At 29.8% G+C, this 20,860-nt stretch overlaps 1 protein-coding gene across 4 annotated transcripts in view; it reads right to left on the reverse strand.

Annotated features, from left to right (window-relative positions):
* The window catches only part of LOC123293219 (small conductance calcium-activated potassium channel protein 2), a 219,322-nt gene that overhangs the window by 49,682 nt on the left and 148,780 nt on the right, over window positions 1-20,860 (reverse strand). For all 4 annotated transcript variants that reach the window (XM_044873964.1, XM_044873965.1, XM_044873962.1 and 1 more), the window contains one exon: window positions 9,061-9,286. In XM_044873964.1, the coding sequence (XP_044729899.1) occupies window positions 9,061-9,286 (226 nt within the window). The remainder of the gene's footprint in view (window positions 1-9,060; window positions 9,287-20,860) is intronic.

Here is a 20,860-nt window from a genome sequence, read left to right on the forward strand (position 1 = left end):
AATCCAAAAAATTTATTTTTGCTCTACACATTCAAATTTTATCCAATTTTGATAAAACAAGTATGGAATCCTACTAAATTTGGGTCATACTTTTCAATTTTGTGCTCAAAATTAACCTACCTCTAACAGGTTTCCAGAATTTGGAATCCTGGTCCCGGAATTAAACTCATAATTCCATCCAATTACGTAATAGTAAACGTTTTTAAATATCATTATATGTTTCTTTGGTTGCTCTTTAGATAATGTAAAAGCAATCACATTTTTCATATAATAAAACGTTTACAGTTTAAATTACATCAATTAGGAAGATAGTACTTGATAAACATTATACGTTCTAGTTAGGTATATAGCAACAGCACAACCATGCTTCTGCGAAACTACATGTATAGTAGTTTGAAAAAAAACAAAGAAAAAAGGAACATTGTAACATAAATAAATTAGTTACAATAATGGCGACTAATTATTGTTTAATTTTATTTAAAAAAAAGTTCTAAGAAAAATATCACTCTCTGGTAATTTAATGGGTTTTTTATTATGTTTGGTAATTTTAATTTTTTTTGGTATATTATTTAATGGGTGTAATGTAGTGATTTTAATATGAATTAATTGGTTTGTTAATGTCACCCAAATGCATCTTTTTATTTTTATTACTGTTTAAAGACCTAAATTTTTAAGAGTAGAAAAATTGTAAGCAACAAAAAGCAATTAAATCGCTCAATAACTTAAAATGAGTGTTGAAAGTTTGCCAATTTTTTTACTTTTTGGGTCAAAATTACCTTATATACTGACTTTTTCGAAATTTTTGTTTTAGAATTTGATGAAACTCAGTGGATGGGTTAATTTTGATCCAAAATATATAAAAATTAGGTTAATTTAATGATTGAATGGAGTATCTGAGATATCGCAATATTTGGATCGATTTTAGTCCGTATCTCAAAAACTATTCTGTCAGTCACCAAATGCACCCGATTTTTGTACTTTTTGGGTCAAAATTACCTTATATACTGAGTTCTATCAAAATTGGAAATACAAAAAATTTTTTCGATTATTTGCAATTTTTTTAAGGGGTCGCAAAAAAAATTGTTTTTTTTGAATTTGTTGAAACTCGGTGGATGGGGTAATTTTGATCCAAAAAGTATAAAAATCAGGTTAGTTTAATAATTGAACCTATAGAAAGTTACAATGTCAGCGAGTATCATGGGAAACATTTCATTTTTCAAAAATTTAGAATTTTCCAAAAAATTAAAATCCATAAAATTGTATCGATTTTAGTCAGTATTTCAAAAACTTTCAGTCAGTCATCAAATGCACCCGATTTTTGTACTTTGTGGTTCAAAATTACCTTATATACTGAGTTTTATCAAAATTGGAGATACGAACTTTTTCTACTATAAACATTTTACATTACTGTAAACAATGAAGATTTTGTTCTCTAGATCAAAAGTGGCATTTTAATCACGATAGTTCTTCTATGTATCTTTTTCATACACTCGCAGAATACAAATGTCGTAGGGAAGAGTAAGCATTACAATTGACTATTAGTAAGTAAAAATTTATGATAAAAATTAATTGGTTGTATGTGAAAAAATATTGTACCTATCAATTATATTTAACATTATTAGATATCTACATCAATATTTTAACTTTTCCATACACACGTAAACCGAATATTAATAAATTTATTGCTGTATAAAATAAATTAACTTACAATTAGTGTAATTAAGTACATTAATTGTAATTACTTAAAAACATGTAATCGTGTATATTCATAGAACTTAACTGAATTAAATATAATTTTGTAAAATAAAATTATTGTTATAAAATGTAAAATTTCTACTAAAACTTTTACTTTTTTTTTTTTGTAAAAAAAGAATTAACTATGAATTTATATTTAGGGTGGATGGAAGTATTTAAAAACTGGTAATAGTTTTGTGCTTTTGTGCCTTGAAACTTCATTTCGAAAGAAGATACTTACACGGTAATTGAGTGAAAACCTTTAATTTATATTTATAAGCCTACAAATGCAGATGCTGGTATAAAATGTTTTAATATTTCAGTATGGTTGGAAAATTAGTGTCGACATGGTATAAAACAGCATAATATTTGAAAGCTGTGTTCAAAGCTTTTTCTACCTAAGTCGTTGTAAGTCATTGACAGTGAACAAAGATTTTAGAATAAAAAAAAGACATTAAAAAACTAGGAAAATTCAAAACATTCCTAGAACTTTTGCCATCTTCTGAAAGATTTTTCTAGGGTTTAAATTAAATTGAGATTGATTCAGTTTTCAAAGGACTCAATTATCGTGTAGATACAAGATATTTAATTGATTTTAATTAAGGGAATATAGAGAAGAAAGATCTTATTGTTTTCGGGTAAAATTGTAAACAGGGAGGAGGAGTTTAGAGGAGGGCCAAAATTGAGGAGGAATTTAGAGGAGGCCCAGGCTTAAGTACGTGTGTATAGTGTCGAGTGTAACCTCGTTTCAACTTTTTTTGCTTAGAATTTTATATTCTACTGCACTTTTAACCGTGTCTGCCTGATGCAACCGTGCATACTTTAAAATAAAATTTGTAAAATAAATAATAACGTTTAAAATAAATTATACAAGACCAACCAAGCAATTAAATTTACAAATGAGTTGTACAATTTTCATTTCTGTAAATGAGGAATTTTTTTTCCATGTTCTTTTATATTCAAGATTTTATCATGCGGAAATAAAAATATTTATACTAATTTAATTTTACAAAACTGTTAAGGAAATTATTTTTGATCACTTTATTACTTACTTTTTATTCTTATAATTTTTCTTATAGGATTTTTGTTTGTTTTGCTTAGAGATATAAAAATACGTCTTCGTTGTTACGCTTTTTAAGGGATTTATTGCATTACCTACCCTTAAATAAAAAAACGGTATTTGATGTCTCCCGTTATATCCTCTATAATTAAAATGTGTTATACTAATGAGAGAGCCAGACCAGAAAAATTGTGTGAATTTACTGAAGCTGATCATTTGAGGATTGATTATAGTAGCTGTGTACACGAACAACTGCTGTCAGACAGGCGTCAAGTATATACTAGCAAAACGGCTACGACTGTCGTGGTATTTAAATGAAAATTGTTATACAAATTGTATATTGCATATAAAGAACATTTATGACAGTTAGTCAGTTAAATGTGAGAACCGAGCTGGTCAGTCAGCCTTAATGTATGTACAATAAATAAGTAAGATAGAATTAATTTTTTCAACTTGAAATTTTTTTTTTAAGAGGTACTTAATTGTTTATTAACCATGAATCAAATGGTCGGCTAACCATATTTTGGAACAACTCCCGCCAGCAAATGAAAAAATTACATTTTTTATTTCAATTCTTCGTATATTTTTTAATATATTTTGGCTGACTGACGTGAATTGTGTCACAATATAGTTGGCTGACCATTTTATTTATAGTTAATAAACAATTAAGTACCTCCAAAAAATGTGTAAGTTTAAAAAATTAATAACATCTTATTTTTTTACTGTACATAAATTATGGCTGACTGATCAGCTCTGTTCTCACATTTAACTGACTGGTTGTCATAGCTGTTATTTATATACAATATGCAATATGAATAGCAATTTTCAGCTTTAGTAAATTCATATAAATATTACGTAATATACTGCAGTATGTGTGTATACTATTATAAACAATCCTCAAATGATCAGCTTTAGTAAATTCAGAGAATTTTTTTGACCTGGCTCTTAATCCATACATTTTTTTGTTTTATTTTTAATGAGAAAAGCATGTTACAGTATAAAGTTTTCTTGTAGTTTTACAGTTTTTATCCTTTATTATTTTTTAATTTCCGGAAAAAGGCTACATAGATTTATATTGTAATAGACGATACAGCTTCAGGAGGTTTCTATTTAAAAATGAATAAATATTCCAATTGGCGTAAGTTATTAATACTTCAACTTGTAGCGTAAGTTAATAGTTCTTTCAACTTTTCGAATATAATACTCCGATTATTTTTAATTTTATTTTGCTTTGAAAAGTGATGTTTCATAAATAATTTGGTTGACAATATTTTTAACCCCCGAATTAAAAAAAGGGGTATTATAAGTTTGGCCGCTATGTGTGTGTCTGTGTGTTTGTCTGTCTGTGGCATTGTAGCGCCTAAACGAATGAACCGATTTAAATTTTTTTGGTCTCATTTGAAAGGTAATTTAACCGAGATTGTTCTTAGCTATGTTTCAAGTGCGAGCTTTTAGTTTTAAGTTTCACGTTCATTGACAGTTCCCAAGACTGACTATCTCTTTTTAATAGATACGTGCTGTTTTCTCAACAACCGATCTTGAAAAGATTTTAAAATGGCTTTAAAAAGAAATCCCATTCCATTATTCCAATTTTTCTTTTCACTGTCTTTAGCTACATACTAAGCCTACGAAAATTAAGTATGCTGTTCATCTTTTATCACTTATGGTAAAAAAATATACTGAAAAAATTGATCGGATTATATACTGTATTTTCATAATCGAAAACAGCTTTGCCCTACTCTTATCGAAAGTTTCATTCATCTAATAAATTACAAGTGCCAATCTTCTTATGAATAAAAAAGTTTGTTGCTGTTCTTAATAAAATATCTAAGTTAATATAAAAAATAAAAATAAATATAATGATAAATAAGAAGTTTCCTCATTAATAATTATATGTAATATAAATTTATTGAATGTAAATATAAATTTATTGAATGTAAAGTTAATTAAATTTCTATAATTAGAATATATAAGTCTGTAATTGCAAAATCAGACATTTAAAATTAAGTACTATAAACAGGGTATTATGTGTACCTATAAAAGTGATTTCTTAAAAAGTTTCCATACCTGTTCCTTTTTCGAAAACAAAACGAATTACCAAAAAATGAAAAATACAATCTTATATATGAAAACACAATTTTTTTAGGGGTATCTTAAATAAACAAGGGTTAACTTTTGTTTCATTGAATGGTAAAAGATTTATTTACTAGCAGATTTTTGTTCTTTGAGGCAGAAAAGAATTTTTGATAGAAAAATTACTTTCCTACACCTAAATGTTTGGTATTCGAATGCAGGTATTTCCAGGATTCAAAGACTTCACCAAAAATTGGTTTTTTATCTTTGATTAAAAACAATAATCTTCTGGCCAAAAATGTTCTTTTTCTATTCTATTCTTACTGTTTTTAACTCCCCGAACTAGAAAAAGGGGTGTTATAGGTTTGACGGCTATGTGTGTGTGTCTGTGTGTTTGCCTGTCTTTGGCATCGTAGCGCCTAAACGGGTGAACCGATTTTAATTCTTTTGGTTTCAATTGAGAGGTAATTTAACGGAGAGTGTTCATAGCTATGTGTATTTCATGTGCGAGCTTAGCGTTTTGTACCCGAACAAACTATAAAATTGGCGATGATCTTCAAAGTCGATTCAGTTTGGAAAAAGCATGACATAATTTTAACATATAAATAATTACTATGGAAATGAATGGTCAAATAAACATGGCGCAATTCATTTCGAAAAGTGAAAGGGTAAAATAATTAGGTAATTCAACTCAAATATTTCAATTAAAATATTTCCAAAAATTTGTCCCAAAAAATGATAGCTCTAAGTATCCTTTTCATCTCATCTGATGTCCTTGACCATCACTTTGATATTGATTAAAGAATGAGTGTTATCAGTTTAAAGTGTTTATCTGTGCGTCCGTGTGTATCTCAGTGACATCGTAGCCCTTAAACGGTCGAACCGTCTTGATTGAGAACATAGCTAAGTTTCCAAAAATACGGCTTACAAAAAGTAAATCGCATTTTTCGGGGGTTTTTTAAATTTTATAAATTTCACTTGTTAACCTTGAAATGTCAAGAACATTTAAAAACAACAAAGATGCTGTAAAAAAATGCTGTATTTTAATTCGTCCTGAAAATGAGTCCATACGTACTCTCGCACTTAGATAGATATTTCTTAATGGTGGAAACTTTTTAAAATATGATCGTGTACTTATACTAGACATAATAATATATGTATGTATAAAAGGTATACAATTTGTAATAATAGCGTGCTGTTTGTTATTATTAACTATGTTTATTAATTTTATATTATACATCATAGTTCACAATATTTATTATATTTTATAGACGATGATATAATAGAAATGGACTCTTACTACTTATACTGACATTTCACTTTAGTGTTTGATAAGGCTCCGTCTTTTTATAGGATGCATGCAATAATAATTACTTAGATTTTCAGTCTTGGGAACTGTCGATGGAAGGGAAAACTTAATCCAGGCGATTTTCAGCATAAAAGATTAACATTATTAAATTATTAAATTGTTATCGGTTTAATTTCGCAGTAGGATTTACAGCATAGTTTTTATATTTTAATATTACATTTATAATTTTTTCAATATTTTGTAAATTTCGCACATCTAGGTAAAAAGATACTTTTCAAAATGTGTTATAAGAAGGTATAAAATATTCTCTTTATCGAATCGAACAGACGGTAAAAAAAACAGACGAAAACTAATCCTCAAAAAGGTTAAAAAACTTGTGTGCTCTATTCTTTGTTAAGATAAATTTTCTTTTATGTAATGTTTTTTAGCGAATTGCCGAAGGAAATTGATCTATTGCTTTTGTACTGATGATGGAATTGATTTTTTTTAAATATTAATCTTTTTGTAATTCGTGATAAGTTTTAAGCAAAAAATTAATATTTTCTCTAGTTGCTTAGTTTTCGAAATAAAAATTCCTGAAAAACTAAACGATTTTAAGAAAATTTTTTTTTATCATTGAGGGAATTTGCTCAGCTAACGCAGCTTCTGCACTAAAATTTGTTACTTCAATTTGTTCATATGAAGTGAAATAAATTTTTATGAGATAAGCTTTCATATTTTATTCAAATTTTCTTTACATAAGGTTGAATCATGGGTATATTTTTAATATAGTTGTTTGTATAGTTCTTTTGGGACTATCTGTATAAAAATTCAGGGAAATCGTAGATACTAAAGATAAAATATGATTATCATACTGACATGGCGCTTTAACTATGTTTTTATTGTAATGTCCCGTTAAATCCATGCCTTAAAAGCCTTTCATCAAATGGCCGACTTTTGACTTGTTTAGTTGTGTTTCAGTTAGTGATAATATAGTCCAGGATACGAATTAAAGTCACCTATCTGCTTACGGAATAAATGTTATTTTTTATTCACTATAAAATGCTAACCAAAATTTTTGCAACATGTTGTCTCAATAATACCCTATAAATGTTTAAAGTTCATCAGCGATTAGTTATACGCAATAAATAAGTGATTTTGACGAATTAAATAAGTAGCATTTTGAAAATATATAAGTAGTATTCTGAATAAAGTGGACCCAATTTTCATACATGAAGAAGGAGTTGCCTCGGGGGTTCTTATTCTCCTTGAATTATTTGAAGCTGTTCAGGAACAGCAAAAGAGATTTGACGTTGACAGATTTAAGCTCCAAAAGGCAGTCACAGAATGACTGACCCAAGTTCGTTAATCTACTCATAGCAAGAGCTTCTTTACGTTACTTGTCACTGTGATGGGCTCTGCAATAGTCGTCGAGTAGTGCTATGTCCAAGCGTTTAAAATAATTGTAGAATTCTTGAGAGAAGATTTTTGCGAAAAACGTCAGACTCATTATCAAGTACATAATTGGGATTTTGACCAAAACAATTTTTTGTAAGTTGTAGGTGGTTTATGAAGTTGATAATATTCAAAAAAAGGTTTTTGGGTGTGTATTTGATTCGAAATGGTAAATGTATGAATGTTGTGTATTTTGGATGTTTAAGCTTTATTTTTTCAGGTAGGTACTTAAAAAAAAACGAGATAAAAATCGTCTTAACTTGTCTAAAACACTTTCAAAAAAAAAAACTTACCTTAGATCGATGTTAAAAATAAAAAACTGAAAGTTTTAGAGTTTAATTTTGTTAAAAAAAAGAGAGCAAAAGACGATTTCAGCGGTGCAATCGGAATTCGCGATATTCATATTTTTCTCGAATGTTTCGATATAAAATTTAATTTTTTATTCTGAAGAATATATGAAAGGAGAAATCATTTATTTAAGACTGAAGCTTAGTTGTTTTGATGCTCTTACAAACAAATTTTTATTCGTCAAGTTTTTTGAAAGCCTAAACCTCAAAGTGATCACGGAAAACTGTACATTTGTTTATCCCAAATAATAAGAAGATAGATTTTTAGACTTAAGACTTTAAACAAATTTTTCAAACTTGATGGTAAATAGAATTTCTCGAAATTATCGCATTTTTAAGTAGCATAGTGATATAGAGGATTAAATTCAAAGAAAATTTTTTGCGTTTTTGCTTCGACAGGGTGTGCCATCTTTTACGATTACGATTGAGTTGCTTAGACATGTTTTTGAATTGCAGTAAAATTTAACCTCCATAGCGAAACAATGCGGTATGGTGAAATGGTGACAACACTATACGTTGTTTGGTGTCAAATTTTATTTAGCACGGGACAGTGAGAAATCATCAATATGCCGTTCACTATCTCTAAGGCGTTCACTAATGAACTGGTTCAAGTGACCTTCTCCAAAGTGTCGTATTGTCACCAAACAGTCACTCGAATGATTGACACTGAGCCTGATTTATGGAAGTGAATTTTGATGATTTACGAGTCCCATTGCACACTCTATGACGGCGTTTAAAGTTAAGTAGCTGCATTTGGGGAGAATCCAAACGGACACTTTTTTTTGGCCAATAGAGGCGGCTACTTGATTAATGTGGTATTCAAAAGCTTGTCCAAACAAATTTCAAAAGACCAAATTGAATAATACTACATCATATACAGAAATCGGTTGTTTTGTTTCTAAGTTATTCTCAGATGTTTACATACCGACATAAAAGATGGTGCATCCGTTATATAATTCTATAAGAAAGTGTTTTAATATCTGATTGTACCGAATGAAAATCTTCTAATAACTGATCTAACACCAAAGGGGATGGTTTTAAATAAATATTTTATACAAAATACAATATAGTGACAACACATTTACTGAAATAATTATGATTACCTTGGAATATACACCAGCACTAGATAATTCATTCTCCATAACCATTACTATTATACCAAACATGCCCATCACTAAAGCATAATCACTAATACGTTTTCGCTTTTCAAATAATGCCTTTCTTCGACCCAGTCGATATCCAACATTTGGTTTATGTTTAAGGCTACCAGTAGACGCACCAGTACCATTTTTATATATACCACCGCCCAAACCCCTCTCCTCCATATACCTGTAAAATAAAGTTTCAATTAATATGATTGAAAATTGGAACGAAAATTTTGTTACATAAATGAAAACAAGCAGATTCTGTTTTGGAAAGAAAAGATGTTGGAGATTCAAAATAAGATCAAGATTAGCATGCGTACATGTACAAACCTTTTGGAAATTCTTACCACGGTTTGGTTTCAATAAATTAACGGTATTATTGTAATTGAACCTTAGGTACGATGTAGGTATAACGAAAAAAAATCAAGACACAATCTAGGTGTAGTGATGAGCAAATATTACCAGACCATTATAGTTATCACTTCGACAAGACCAACATCAAAAACAAGAAACTAATAATGAAGACCAAACCCAATACACAACTCTGCAAGACCGAGACCTAACTCTGAAAGACCAAGACTTATTTGCGGAAGACTAAGTCTCATAACAAGACTTTTGCCAAACTTATTGTTCAAAATAATTAAAGAACCGCCTATAGAAGTTGCTTTTTTATTATACTGGGGTAAATTTTTCTTTCGCATTTTAAGTAAAACCAAAGAAATATAAAGGAAAAATAATAACTAATCTACTAACTTTCAGTATAAAACAGGGTGACAGACTTTGATTATCTGTTCACATTAACTTTGTAAAGATGTTGAAAGTAAGACTCCAACAATTTGGAAATAACACAATAAGATTTCATTGAAACTTAAAAGTTCACAACATGGCTGATGTACGATCAAAAACAAGGTTCGATTGATCAAGACCGAGACTAAAATTATTTTTGCAAGACCAAGACTCATCTCTGCAAGCCCAAGACATACTTTTGAAGGGACCAAGACTAAAACTAATAATGACCAATACCAATAATATGCAATGGTCAAAATCATGCCCATGATACCTATGGTCTTGGTCTTGTTTTGCCCCCCCCACCATTTCCATCTAGCTGGTAAAATCAGTCACTGGAAAACCATCAAAGCTTTGGAGCGTTGCTTTATGTTCCCATTTAACTTTGTGTATCGTAGTTTCTTTTTTTTTAATGTTTTTAATGTGTTAAAATATACTTTTCAATAAAATTTGTACATATTATAGATGGTTATAAAATTCCTCAATAAAACTTTCTTTTGCATTCTATCAACACAGTGAGCTATTAAATGCACTTTAACGATCGATCATCAACAACCGAAGTCGAATATTTTGCATTAAAAATGGTAATTAAATTGTCAATATGTGGTACGATAAAATTAGTTTTATGATTCATGTATAATGTATATGGTTTTAAATGAAGGAGTTTGTATAGTGATTATATAAATTGAGAAATCATAGTTTACGAAAAAAAGTTTTGGTTTATTGCACGGTACAATACCACGCAACTCCAAAAATATATAATTTATTGTGAGCAAGTGCTTATAAATTTGATAATTTAGATATCTCTCTTCAATCAAGTGGGATCATTAGCGATACCCATATTGTGAAGGTGATAGTTCAATCGATGTCCTGTCAAGAGTCTCACCACTTTTCTCAACTATGCTCTAGTAAGTTTTAGGCGAGCACAGTCGAATGGCCTAGCTGTAGTTATACACAGTTTGGAATATCACATGCTTTGCGCAAGCCCCAGTAATAAAGATGGGCTTGTCGTAGGCATTCTTTGATTCGGTAAATTACAGAGCATCTTGCTATGAGAATGACTGGCTCACGTGCAAGGGACGATTGAGACGAACCTTCTCGTGCTAACGAGTCTACTGCTTCATTCCCTTTTACGCCAGAGTGACCCGGAACCCAGATCAGCCTGACTGTGTTGTTCAGTGCCAGGCGATTCAGCTCCTCGAAGCATTCATACTGGTAGACTATCTCAGAATATGCTGATATGTGCTCCACTGTAACCTTTCAAGTTACAGATCTGAGCACCTCTCAACAGGGTGAAGATTTACGATTGAAAAACCATCGCATATTGATCTAGAGGAATCGATTCCATTATTCTAGGTCCATAAACCCCCGCACCAGATAGATCTCCGGCCCTTGACCCATCGGTATAAAAATATGGTTGATGCAAATTTCCAGGGAAGTAAAGGCTGGTCAAACCTTTTACTCATACGTTATCTTATTGTCAAATAAATATATAAGTTCGTAAAACCAAAACGTTCGTAAAAATAAAACGTCAATGTGTAACAATATACATCTTTCTTAGAATACTTAGAAACAAGGGTATCCTTTCGATTTTCCTTAAACCCAAAATATTATAAATTATAAATGAAATTCAAACACAATATGGTTACTACATTTTCATTAAAAATAACACACTAGTTATTTTATTATTCAATCATCATTAATTATGAATTGAGACTTATAATGTATACAACTATGTTTATAGTGCAGACATAATATAGTCGTCATTATAAGGATAATATTATGATGATGGAATTTTTCATTGTTTGCTTTTCATGAAAGGTTGTGTTATAATTGGTACTTTGGTTTTTACGATGTTGTGTCCCATTTATAAAAGAATCTTAAAAGTTTAAAAGTTTTTGAAACCAGGTTATGTTAAAGCGAATTCAAACAAAAAAGGAGGAGGTTATCAATTCGACTGTATTTTGTTTAATGTTTGTTACCTCAGAACTTTCGACTCGCTGAATCGATTTTGATGATTCTTTATCTATTTGAAAGCTGGTGATTACCGTGTGGTCCCATTTCATTTTGGTTTAGTTCTCACAACGGCATCCATGAGAAAACCATTGCATTAATTATGCACGACAAGAGGACCAATAACTCAATATCACGCGCCAACCGATTTAGATTATTCATTTTTTAGTGACAAATTAGTAAGTGTAAAAAAAACTTTTCTTACAAAATAAATAAATAAAACTTTTAACAAAAAGAAAAACGACTTCAAAAGAAAAACTTTTCCAAAACTTTTCCATAATTAATATGCACTAAAAAGTAAAAAAATAACGATAATATAATGTCGTTAAAATTATTGCAATTTTTGAAGTCGGTGTCAGCCAAGTTAATGCAGCAAACTGTTCTGTCAGAGTTGTTTCCTTGGCTGACACCGATTTTTCAAAGAACTTTACAAGAGGATAAATTGTATCTAAATTAAACAAATGACTGGGTAGGCATTTATAATGATTTTGGATATTCGAATGATTATTTTCCGAATCGATTATTTGCTTGTTATTCGCATTATAATATCTGAAATGCAGTTAATTTTCTTTATTGTGTTATAAAAGTAAATGATATAATAAAGTTAGTTATTTATTCGTATCGCATGTTTATGTGATAAATATTATAAGTTTTGATTATTTTTGTTTATGTAATAACAATATTAAGTCATAAAAACAAATACAGGATTGTTCAATAAGATGTTATCAATTATAGGGTAAGTAGTGCATATTTTTAAATTTTATATCGCCGCAGACTTAATTTGGCCACTCGACTGTTTTTGGAAGAGACAAGGAAGGTATCTACTTTTTTCTGCCAATCTGCTACCATTCTCCGTTCTTACAAAGTCAGTTATGCTCATACTTTAAGCACGAAAAATCATACGGGATATTCCTTACCCTTGAAATGAGCTCAGGTAGAGTCAAAAAGAATCAAGTATAATAAAGTTACATGCCCAAAATTTGGTGTATTTTTAAGGAAACTAAGTGTCATGATTTTATTTTTGTTTTTTAAGTTCATCAACCGTAATCAATCCGATGCCAAAATAACTTTTTCTATTGGCATTGACTTTTAAGCGCATAATCATAAATAAGTAAATCCGTTTTTGTTGATGACTTATAGATACAATAAATAATATTAGATATTTTATACGAAAATGAAATTCATTTATTTTTTCCATTTTTTTATTTTTTTCTTAAAAACTTTGTATCATTCAACATGAACTATAGATTTACTGACAATGATTAATGTTCATTCATTCATTTTCCTAAATCAGTTTATCTACACATACAGTCAAACTGTGCACTTATTATGAGCCCGTAACCAAGTTAAAAAGATTCTTTTAAATTTCGTCTTATTTTTGTTGTTGAAAAAATTCGCGATTTCATAATGCAGAGCTATTCATAATAGAATGAATTCGAAAATAGAAATTTGCAACATAATTTTACGTTTCATGGTCAGGAGCATTAATACCAATTTGGAGAAGAAGTATATTTGTGCGCGGTATGTGTACGTTCGTGATCATTTTTTCCTGTTCGATATCGCGTGAACGAAAAATGATATCGACTTCGTTGAGATTTCGATCGAATATAACATTCATTCAAAATAATTTTATAATATTCTATGGAATCATTTTCGGAAAATTTTCGATAAAAAGGTCGATAAATTTTATTTTTAAGCTTTTATTTAATTTTTTATAATTCTTTATTATACTGGGAAGTTATTTGTGTGGACTACCAGGGTCGCACCAGCTCCACCCCAGAGCTAGTTCAATTTAACGATTCATTGTAAAGTACGTACCGTATAGGAATCGTAAAATTTTTTGGAACAATTTTTAAAAAGTTTTAGTAATTTTTCGGACTTACAAGATTTCACTAGTTTAAGTGTATTATAGAGATTTTGTTAAATGTAACTACGGAACCATAGTTTCTACTAAAACGAAGTGGCAAAAAAAATTAGACAAATTACAGTTGACTTTTATCTAATGAAATAAGTTAGTTACCACCCCCTTAATTAATTATTGATACGTTTTTATATGCTAAACAAAAAAACATGACAGTATCAATAAATCAACATGTAATGAAATGGAAATCGAACGAAACCAATATGTGATTTTTGACAGTTTCTTGCAAAATTATTGACGTTAAATTTTTACATTTCATTAATGTTTTCAAAATTAAAGCTTCATATAGTAGGTAGTTATATTTATTCGTCTGCGTATAGAAGCTTCAACCTTATATAAGTTCCCCATGAATATTAATGATCCATTGGATGCATACCAAACTTTTGCTGATTATCTGTCACGCAAAAGAAAATATTCCAATAATAAGGAAGATGATAGATATATTGTACCTTTAAGCTTTATTATTGTGGAGATGATGATAAATATATTTGTTAAGATATCTAAAACTAAACGTTCCATAACAATTATTTCCATAATACCTACGTGCTTTATGATAAAACAACTGAAAACTAACAATTGACTGAGTTAATTGTTGAAATACCGTGTATAGACAGTGTTGATTACTCTATCATATTACACATACATACATGTCACACCTATATAACGGATATACCCTATACATACTTTTTTTATTTGCGCATAATTTGCGCTCTCACGGGTAAACAGTGGTATTTACGAAAAAATGTTTCAAAAAAAGTTTATTGTTTATTATTTCAAAAGAAACATTTTTTACATTTAGACTTTTGAGCTATCTCTTACGGTTTACAAGCCCTCAAGCCAAGACCCAATTTACCTATGTTGCTCATTTACGAACTCGACCTCACTTTTTACGTCTAAAGCACGCTATAAAAATTTCAGCTTGATATCTCTTTTCGTTTTTGAGTAGTCGTGATGACAGACGGACAGGCGACAGACGACAGACAGACAAGCGGAAATGGACTAATTAGGTGATTTTATTAACACTTATACCAAAATTTTGTTCATAGCATCAATATTTTTAAGCGTTACAAACTTGGGACTAAACTTAGTATACCTTGGTATATTTCATATACATGGTATAAATATACATCCTATCTGAAATGGATATTGAAGCGTGTAGTTCGTTAAGTTGTGTGGTGTGTTTACATATTGTTAGACGAATCATTCTAGACGAAAAAAGTATAAAATGAAGAATTTTTATGCATTTCAACCTATCGGGCCAGTTTTTTTTTTTAAACTGTTCAGGAAGGTCCATATATCAAAATCTACATCTAACTTCTTGCCACTAGGAAGTTTGTTCATTGCTATGAGCCAAATAAGCCCATTATTTAAATCCATTTTTGTGGTGATTTTGAAAATTTTAAAACGTTGAAAATATGGGCCTGTAACTTATACTCGGGTGTTTTCAGGATCGCTGACCACTATTCCGAAGTCAGAATTACGATATACACCCCTCCTCCTATGACTAAATATTCAACAAAATGGACCAAAAATGTATATTCGGGGGTTTTTGGGGTCACTAATCATGATTTCGAATTTAGAATGGGGATATATTGCCCCCTCTGGGTTTATTTGCCACTCGCTGGCCCAACCAACACAGAAATATTCACAGATGTAGATTTTGATATATGGACCGTCCTTATCATTTTTTTAAAAAAAAACCGGCCCGATATATTGACAAAAAAATTCTCTATGAAATGCTAAAATGACTCCACTATATGTGGTTTACATACAAATTTAATCAAATAGGTAAAACTCATAATATAGGGTAAAATCAAAAGAAAAATTCAACAATGCCGATCGAAGTTTGATAACATGTAGAAGTGATGTTGCTGAAGCTAGAACAGCGAGACGATAACTTGCACGACAAATTCGACGACACTAATATCTCGTGTATTGGCGATAATTCCTTTTTATAAACTATTTCACTCAAGCCATTGAACCCTGGATCCGAAATCTCTGAGACTATTGAATTCAAAGCCATGTTAAGCTATCAAAGTACTCCGGACTATTCTATACAGAGAATGACTTTTGATCCAATGTCGCAAGAATTTGCGATTATATTCTTGTCATTCTGAATAAATGTCTCAATGAGCACAAATCTTGCCAACATGCGGTTTTCGAGATAATCCATGTCAAAGTTCTCGATTTTCTTTAAATTTCAAGATAATTTATGGCAAAAACGATGTCAGAATGAATCGGTTTTGTAATATTTCGAAAACAGCATGCTGGTGAGATTTGTGCCCTTCGAGACATTTGTTCAGAATGATAAGAATAATATTTTCCCAAATTCTGGGGACATTTGACAGAGAGCCACGGATATACAAATACACTTTAAAATAAATCCCTCTAATCTTTGTGACACAGAGTGTACTATTCGCGTTATATAATGGAAGCTTGAAGCTTGAATTTGCCACAAACAAAATTTATGTAAATTTTTAACTGCCATTATTGCAATACAAGTGAAATTATTATTGATTTACATTTAAAGTTCATAATAATACTAATAATTATTTAGAACTTGTCAACAACAAATCGTCACTTTTGTAGATAATCATACAGTTATTATAACAATAATCTCATTTTACTCTACATCAAATATTAAGTATTCATGATGTTATAGTTCTCTGCAGGAGCAGACTTGACTATAGTTATGTTACCATCAAAATTGTGTATGAAGGTAATATAAGGTTTAATAAACACGTTGAAAATACGATCGTGTCTTTTTCTTGACTTTTTGTATACACTGTGCTCGTCCACATTGAAAATTTTATGAGAGTTTAAATCCAAGTTCCACCAGGAAATGTTGTAATCTCAACTGATTTTGAATATATTATCAACATGGAGAATGGATGATATTCAAACATGTATTCGTACTCAAATTTTGTTGAGAAGAATATTAAACTTTTAAGTAACATAATAGCTAGAGGAATTTTAATTTAACTGGTCGAACTTTGTTTTTGCCATATTTTATGCCAGAGCAGTCATTCTAGACTTTTCAATTAATTTTTACATTTTTAATGAACCTCTAGCATGAATATGTTAAAAGGGGAACTTTTGAATTCCTCGTTGCCAAATTCACCTCTGTTATTAGACTAAATTAAGGATACCAGTCATTACATACAATTAAAGTATAAGAAGATTCTTGATAAACAAGTGAAAACAAACAATTGACTGAGTTAATTGTTATAATACCATGTATAGATAGTGTTGATTAAACTGTCACATTACACATACATACATGTAACACATATACATATAACTGATATACCCATATAATACTATACAATTTGCGTATTATGTGGGCTCTCACGGGTAAACAGTGATGTTTACGAAAAAATGTTTAAAACAAAAGTTGTTTATTTTTATAAGGAACATTTTTTACATTTATACTTTTGTTCTATCTCTAACGGTTTACAAGATGGGTTCTACTGACCCAAGACCCAATTGACCTATGTTGCTAATTTTCAAACCTGACCTCAATTTTCACGTCCCCAGCACGCTACAAAAATTTCTTTTCTTTTTTGAGTTATCGTGATCACAGATGGACAGACACCCGACAGACGACAGACGACAGACAGATAGACAACCGAAAATGAACTAATTAGTTGATTTTATGAACACCTATACCAAAATTTTAAACTTAGTATACCTTTATATATTACATATATACATGGTATAAAAATAGACAAAGGACACTGAACAATCATGAAAACCATACTCTATTACGATTGAATTATAATATAGAAGTAAGAATTCATCACTAACAACATGTAAATAGTACAGACTAACATTTTTGACAAATGGATTATTCTAACTGACATGTTTGCTCATTATTTATGATAGTTAAAGTAAAGCTATGATTAATTATATGCAAACACAATTTCATCAATATTCATAGCTCTTGAACTAGATAATATTTTTATGATTCAAGGAGAATATAAACTTTAACAAATATAGTTTTATGGATTTCTCTGTAGACTTCGAGTACTGAAACATTCAGTCATTTCATAATTGGGATCTTGGATAAAAAATTACTATCAATTTTTATACCATGTATATATCAAGTATATCAAGATATACTAAGATAATTAAAAAAAAGAAAAAATATAAAGCTGACATTTTTATAGCGTGCTCAGGATTTAAAAGGTAGGTCGAGTTCTGAGAAAATCGCTCTTCGGGTCCAATGTTGGATTATATCTCAAAAGCCACGTAGCGTTAATAAACCCTATTTTTTTGTTTTTTTGGGTCAAAATTGCCTTATATAATGAATTTTATCGATATAGAAGGCAAAAAAAATTTTTTGATTTTTTGCATTTTTTTTAAGGGAAAATCCTTAGAAAAAATCGGGAAAAAATTTTTGTTTCCGATTTCGATAAAACTCTGTATATAAGGTAATTTTGGCCCAAAAAATACAAAAATCGGGTTTATGTATCGATTGGATGCAAAATTTCTGAGAAAATCGCTCTTCGGGACCAATTTTGGATTATATCTCAAAAGCCAAGCATCCAATTATTAAATAAACCCTATTTTTGGATTTTTTGGGTCAAAATTACCCTATATGATGAATTTTATCTATATCGAAGGCAAAAAAATTTTTTTGGATTTTTTGCATTTTTTTTTAAGGGGTACCCCTTAGAAAAAATCGGGAAAAAATTTTTGCTTCCGATTTCGATAAAACTCTGTATATAAGGTAATTTTGGCCCAAAAGATACAAAAATCGGGTTTATGTATCGATTGGATGCATAATTTCTGAGAAAATCGCTCTTCGGGACCAATTTTGGATTATATCTCAAAAGCCAAGCATCCAATTATTAAATAAACCCTATTTTTGGATTTTTTGGGTCAAAATTACCCTATATGATGAATTTTATCGATATCGAAGGCAAAAAAATTTTTTTGATTTTTTACATTTATACTTTTGTTCTATCTCTAACGGTTTACAAGATGGGTTCTACTGACCCAAGACCCAATTGACCTATGTTGCTAATTTTCAAACCTGACCTCAATTTTCACGTCCCCAGCACGCTACAAAAATTTCTTTTCTTTTTTGAGTTATCGTGATCACAGATGGACAGACACCCGACAGACGACAGACGACAGACAGATAGACAACCGAAAATGAACTAATTAGTTGATTTTATGAACACCTATACCAAAATTTTAAACTTAGTATACCTTTATATATTACATATATACATGGTATAAAAATAGACAAAGGACACTGAACAATCATGAAAACCATACTCTATTACGATTGAATTATAATATAGAAGTAAGAATTCATCACTAACAACATGTAAATAGTACAGACTAACATTTTTGACAAATGGATTATTCTAACTGACATGTTTGCTCATTATTTATGATAGTTAAAGTAAAGCTATGATTAATTATATGCAAACACAATTTCATCAATATTCATAGCTCTTGAACTAGATAATATTTTTATGATTCAAGGAGAATATAAACTTTAACAAATATAGTTTTATGGATTTCTCTGTAGACTTCGAGTACTGAAACATTCAGTCATTTCATAATTGGGATCTTGGATAAAAAATTACTATCAATTTTTATACCATGTATATATCAAGTATATCAAGATATACTAAGATAATTAAAAAAAAGAAAAAATATAAAGCTGACATTTTTATAGCGTGCTCAGGATTTAAAAGGTAGGTCGAGTTCTGAGAAAATCGCTCTTCGGGTCCAATGTTGGATTATATCTCAAAAGCCACGTAGCGTTAATAAACCCTATTTTTTTGTTTTTTTGGGTCAAAATTGCCTTATATAATGAATTTTATCGATATAGAAGGCAAAAAAAATTTTTTGATTTTTTGCATTTTTTTTAAGGGAAAATCCTTAGAAAAAATCGGGAAAAAATTTTTGTTTCCGATTTCGATAAAACTCTGTATATAAGGTAATTTTGGCCCAAAAAATACAAAAATCGGGTTTATGTATCGATTGGATGCAAAATTTCTGAGAAAATCGCTCTTCGGGACCAATTTTGGATTATATCTCAAAAGCCAAGCATCCAATTATTAAATAAACCCTATTTTTGGATTTTTTGGGTCAAAATTACCCTATATGATGAATTTTATCTATATCGAAGGCAAAAAAATTTTTTTGGATTTTTTGCATTTTTTTTTAAGGGGTACCCCTTAGAAAAAATCGGGAAAAAATTTTTGCTTCCGATTTCGATAAAACTCTGTATATAAGGTAATTTTGGCCCAAAAGATACAAAAATCGGGTTTATGTATCGATTGGATGCATAATTTCTGAGAAAATCGCTCTTCGGGACCAATTTTGGATTATATCTCAAAAGCCAAGCATCCAATTATTAAATAAACCCTATTTTTGGATTTTTTGGGTCAAAATTACCCTATATGATGAATTTTATCGATATCGAAGGCAAAAAAATTTTTTTGATTTTTTACAATTTTCTTGAGGGACCACTTGGAAAAAACCGACAAAATCGGAAAAAAATTATTTTTTCTCGATTGCGATAAATCTTTGTATATAAGGTAATTTTGAAAACAGAAAAATCGACTTGAATTATATACAAAAGAGCAGTATAAATACTATTATCATGTAGTCGAAATACGTATTATACTAAATTTATTGATGAAATGGATCATTTTATTCTGTTCTGTTGATTATAATTTTATAACTTTTTTGATTATAATATAGTCCAAAATTAGGAATCAACATTCCTTTGAATTTATGTTATAGAATATATGTCAGAGCCAGAGGGTCAAATTTAATTATTTCTTCTAACATTTCAATCCTTTGATACTTTCTCCTATTATTTTTCTTCGCAGAATTTCAATTCATGTACATAGCACATATAACTAGGTATAACTATATTTCCTTCAAGTAAAACCTCTGGAGATTATGATCATCCAACAACGACAAAAACACGAACGAATACATTCTAGGGACAATAGTTGATATATTGTGTGACCATACCTCTATTGTTGTGAGAAAATTATTCAATGA

This window comes from Chrysoperla carnea, chromosome 2, assembly GCF_905475395.1.
Source record: "Chrysoperla carnea chromosome 2, inChrCarn1.1, whole genome shotgun sequence".
NCBI classification, from domain to species: Eukaryota; Metazoa; Arthropoda; class Insecta; order Neuroptera; family Chrysopidae; genus Chrysoperla; species Chrysoperla carnea.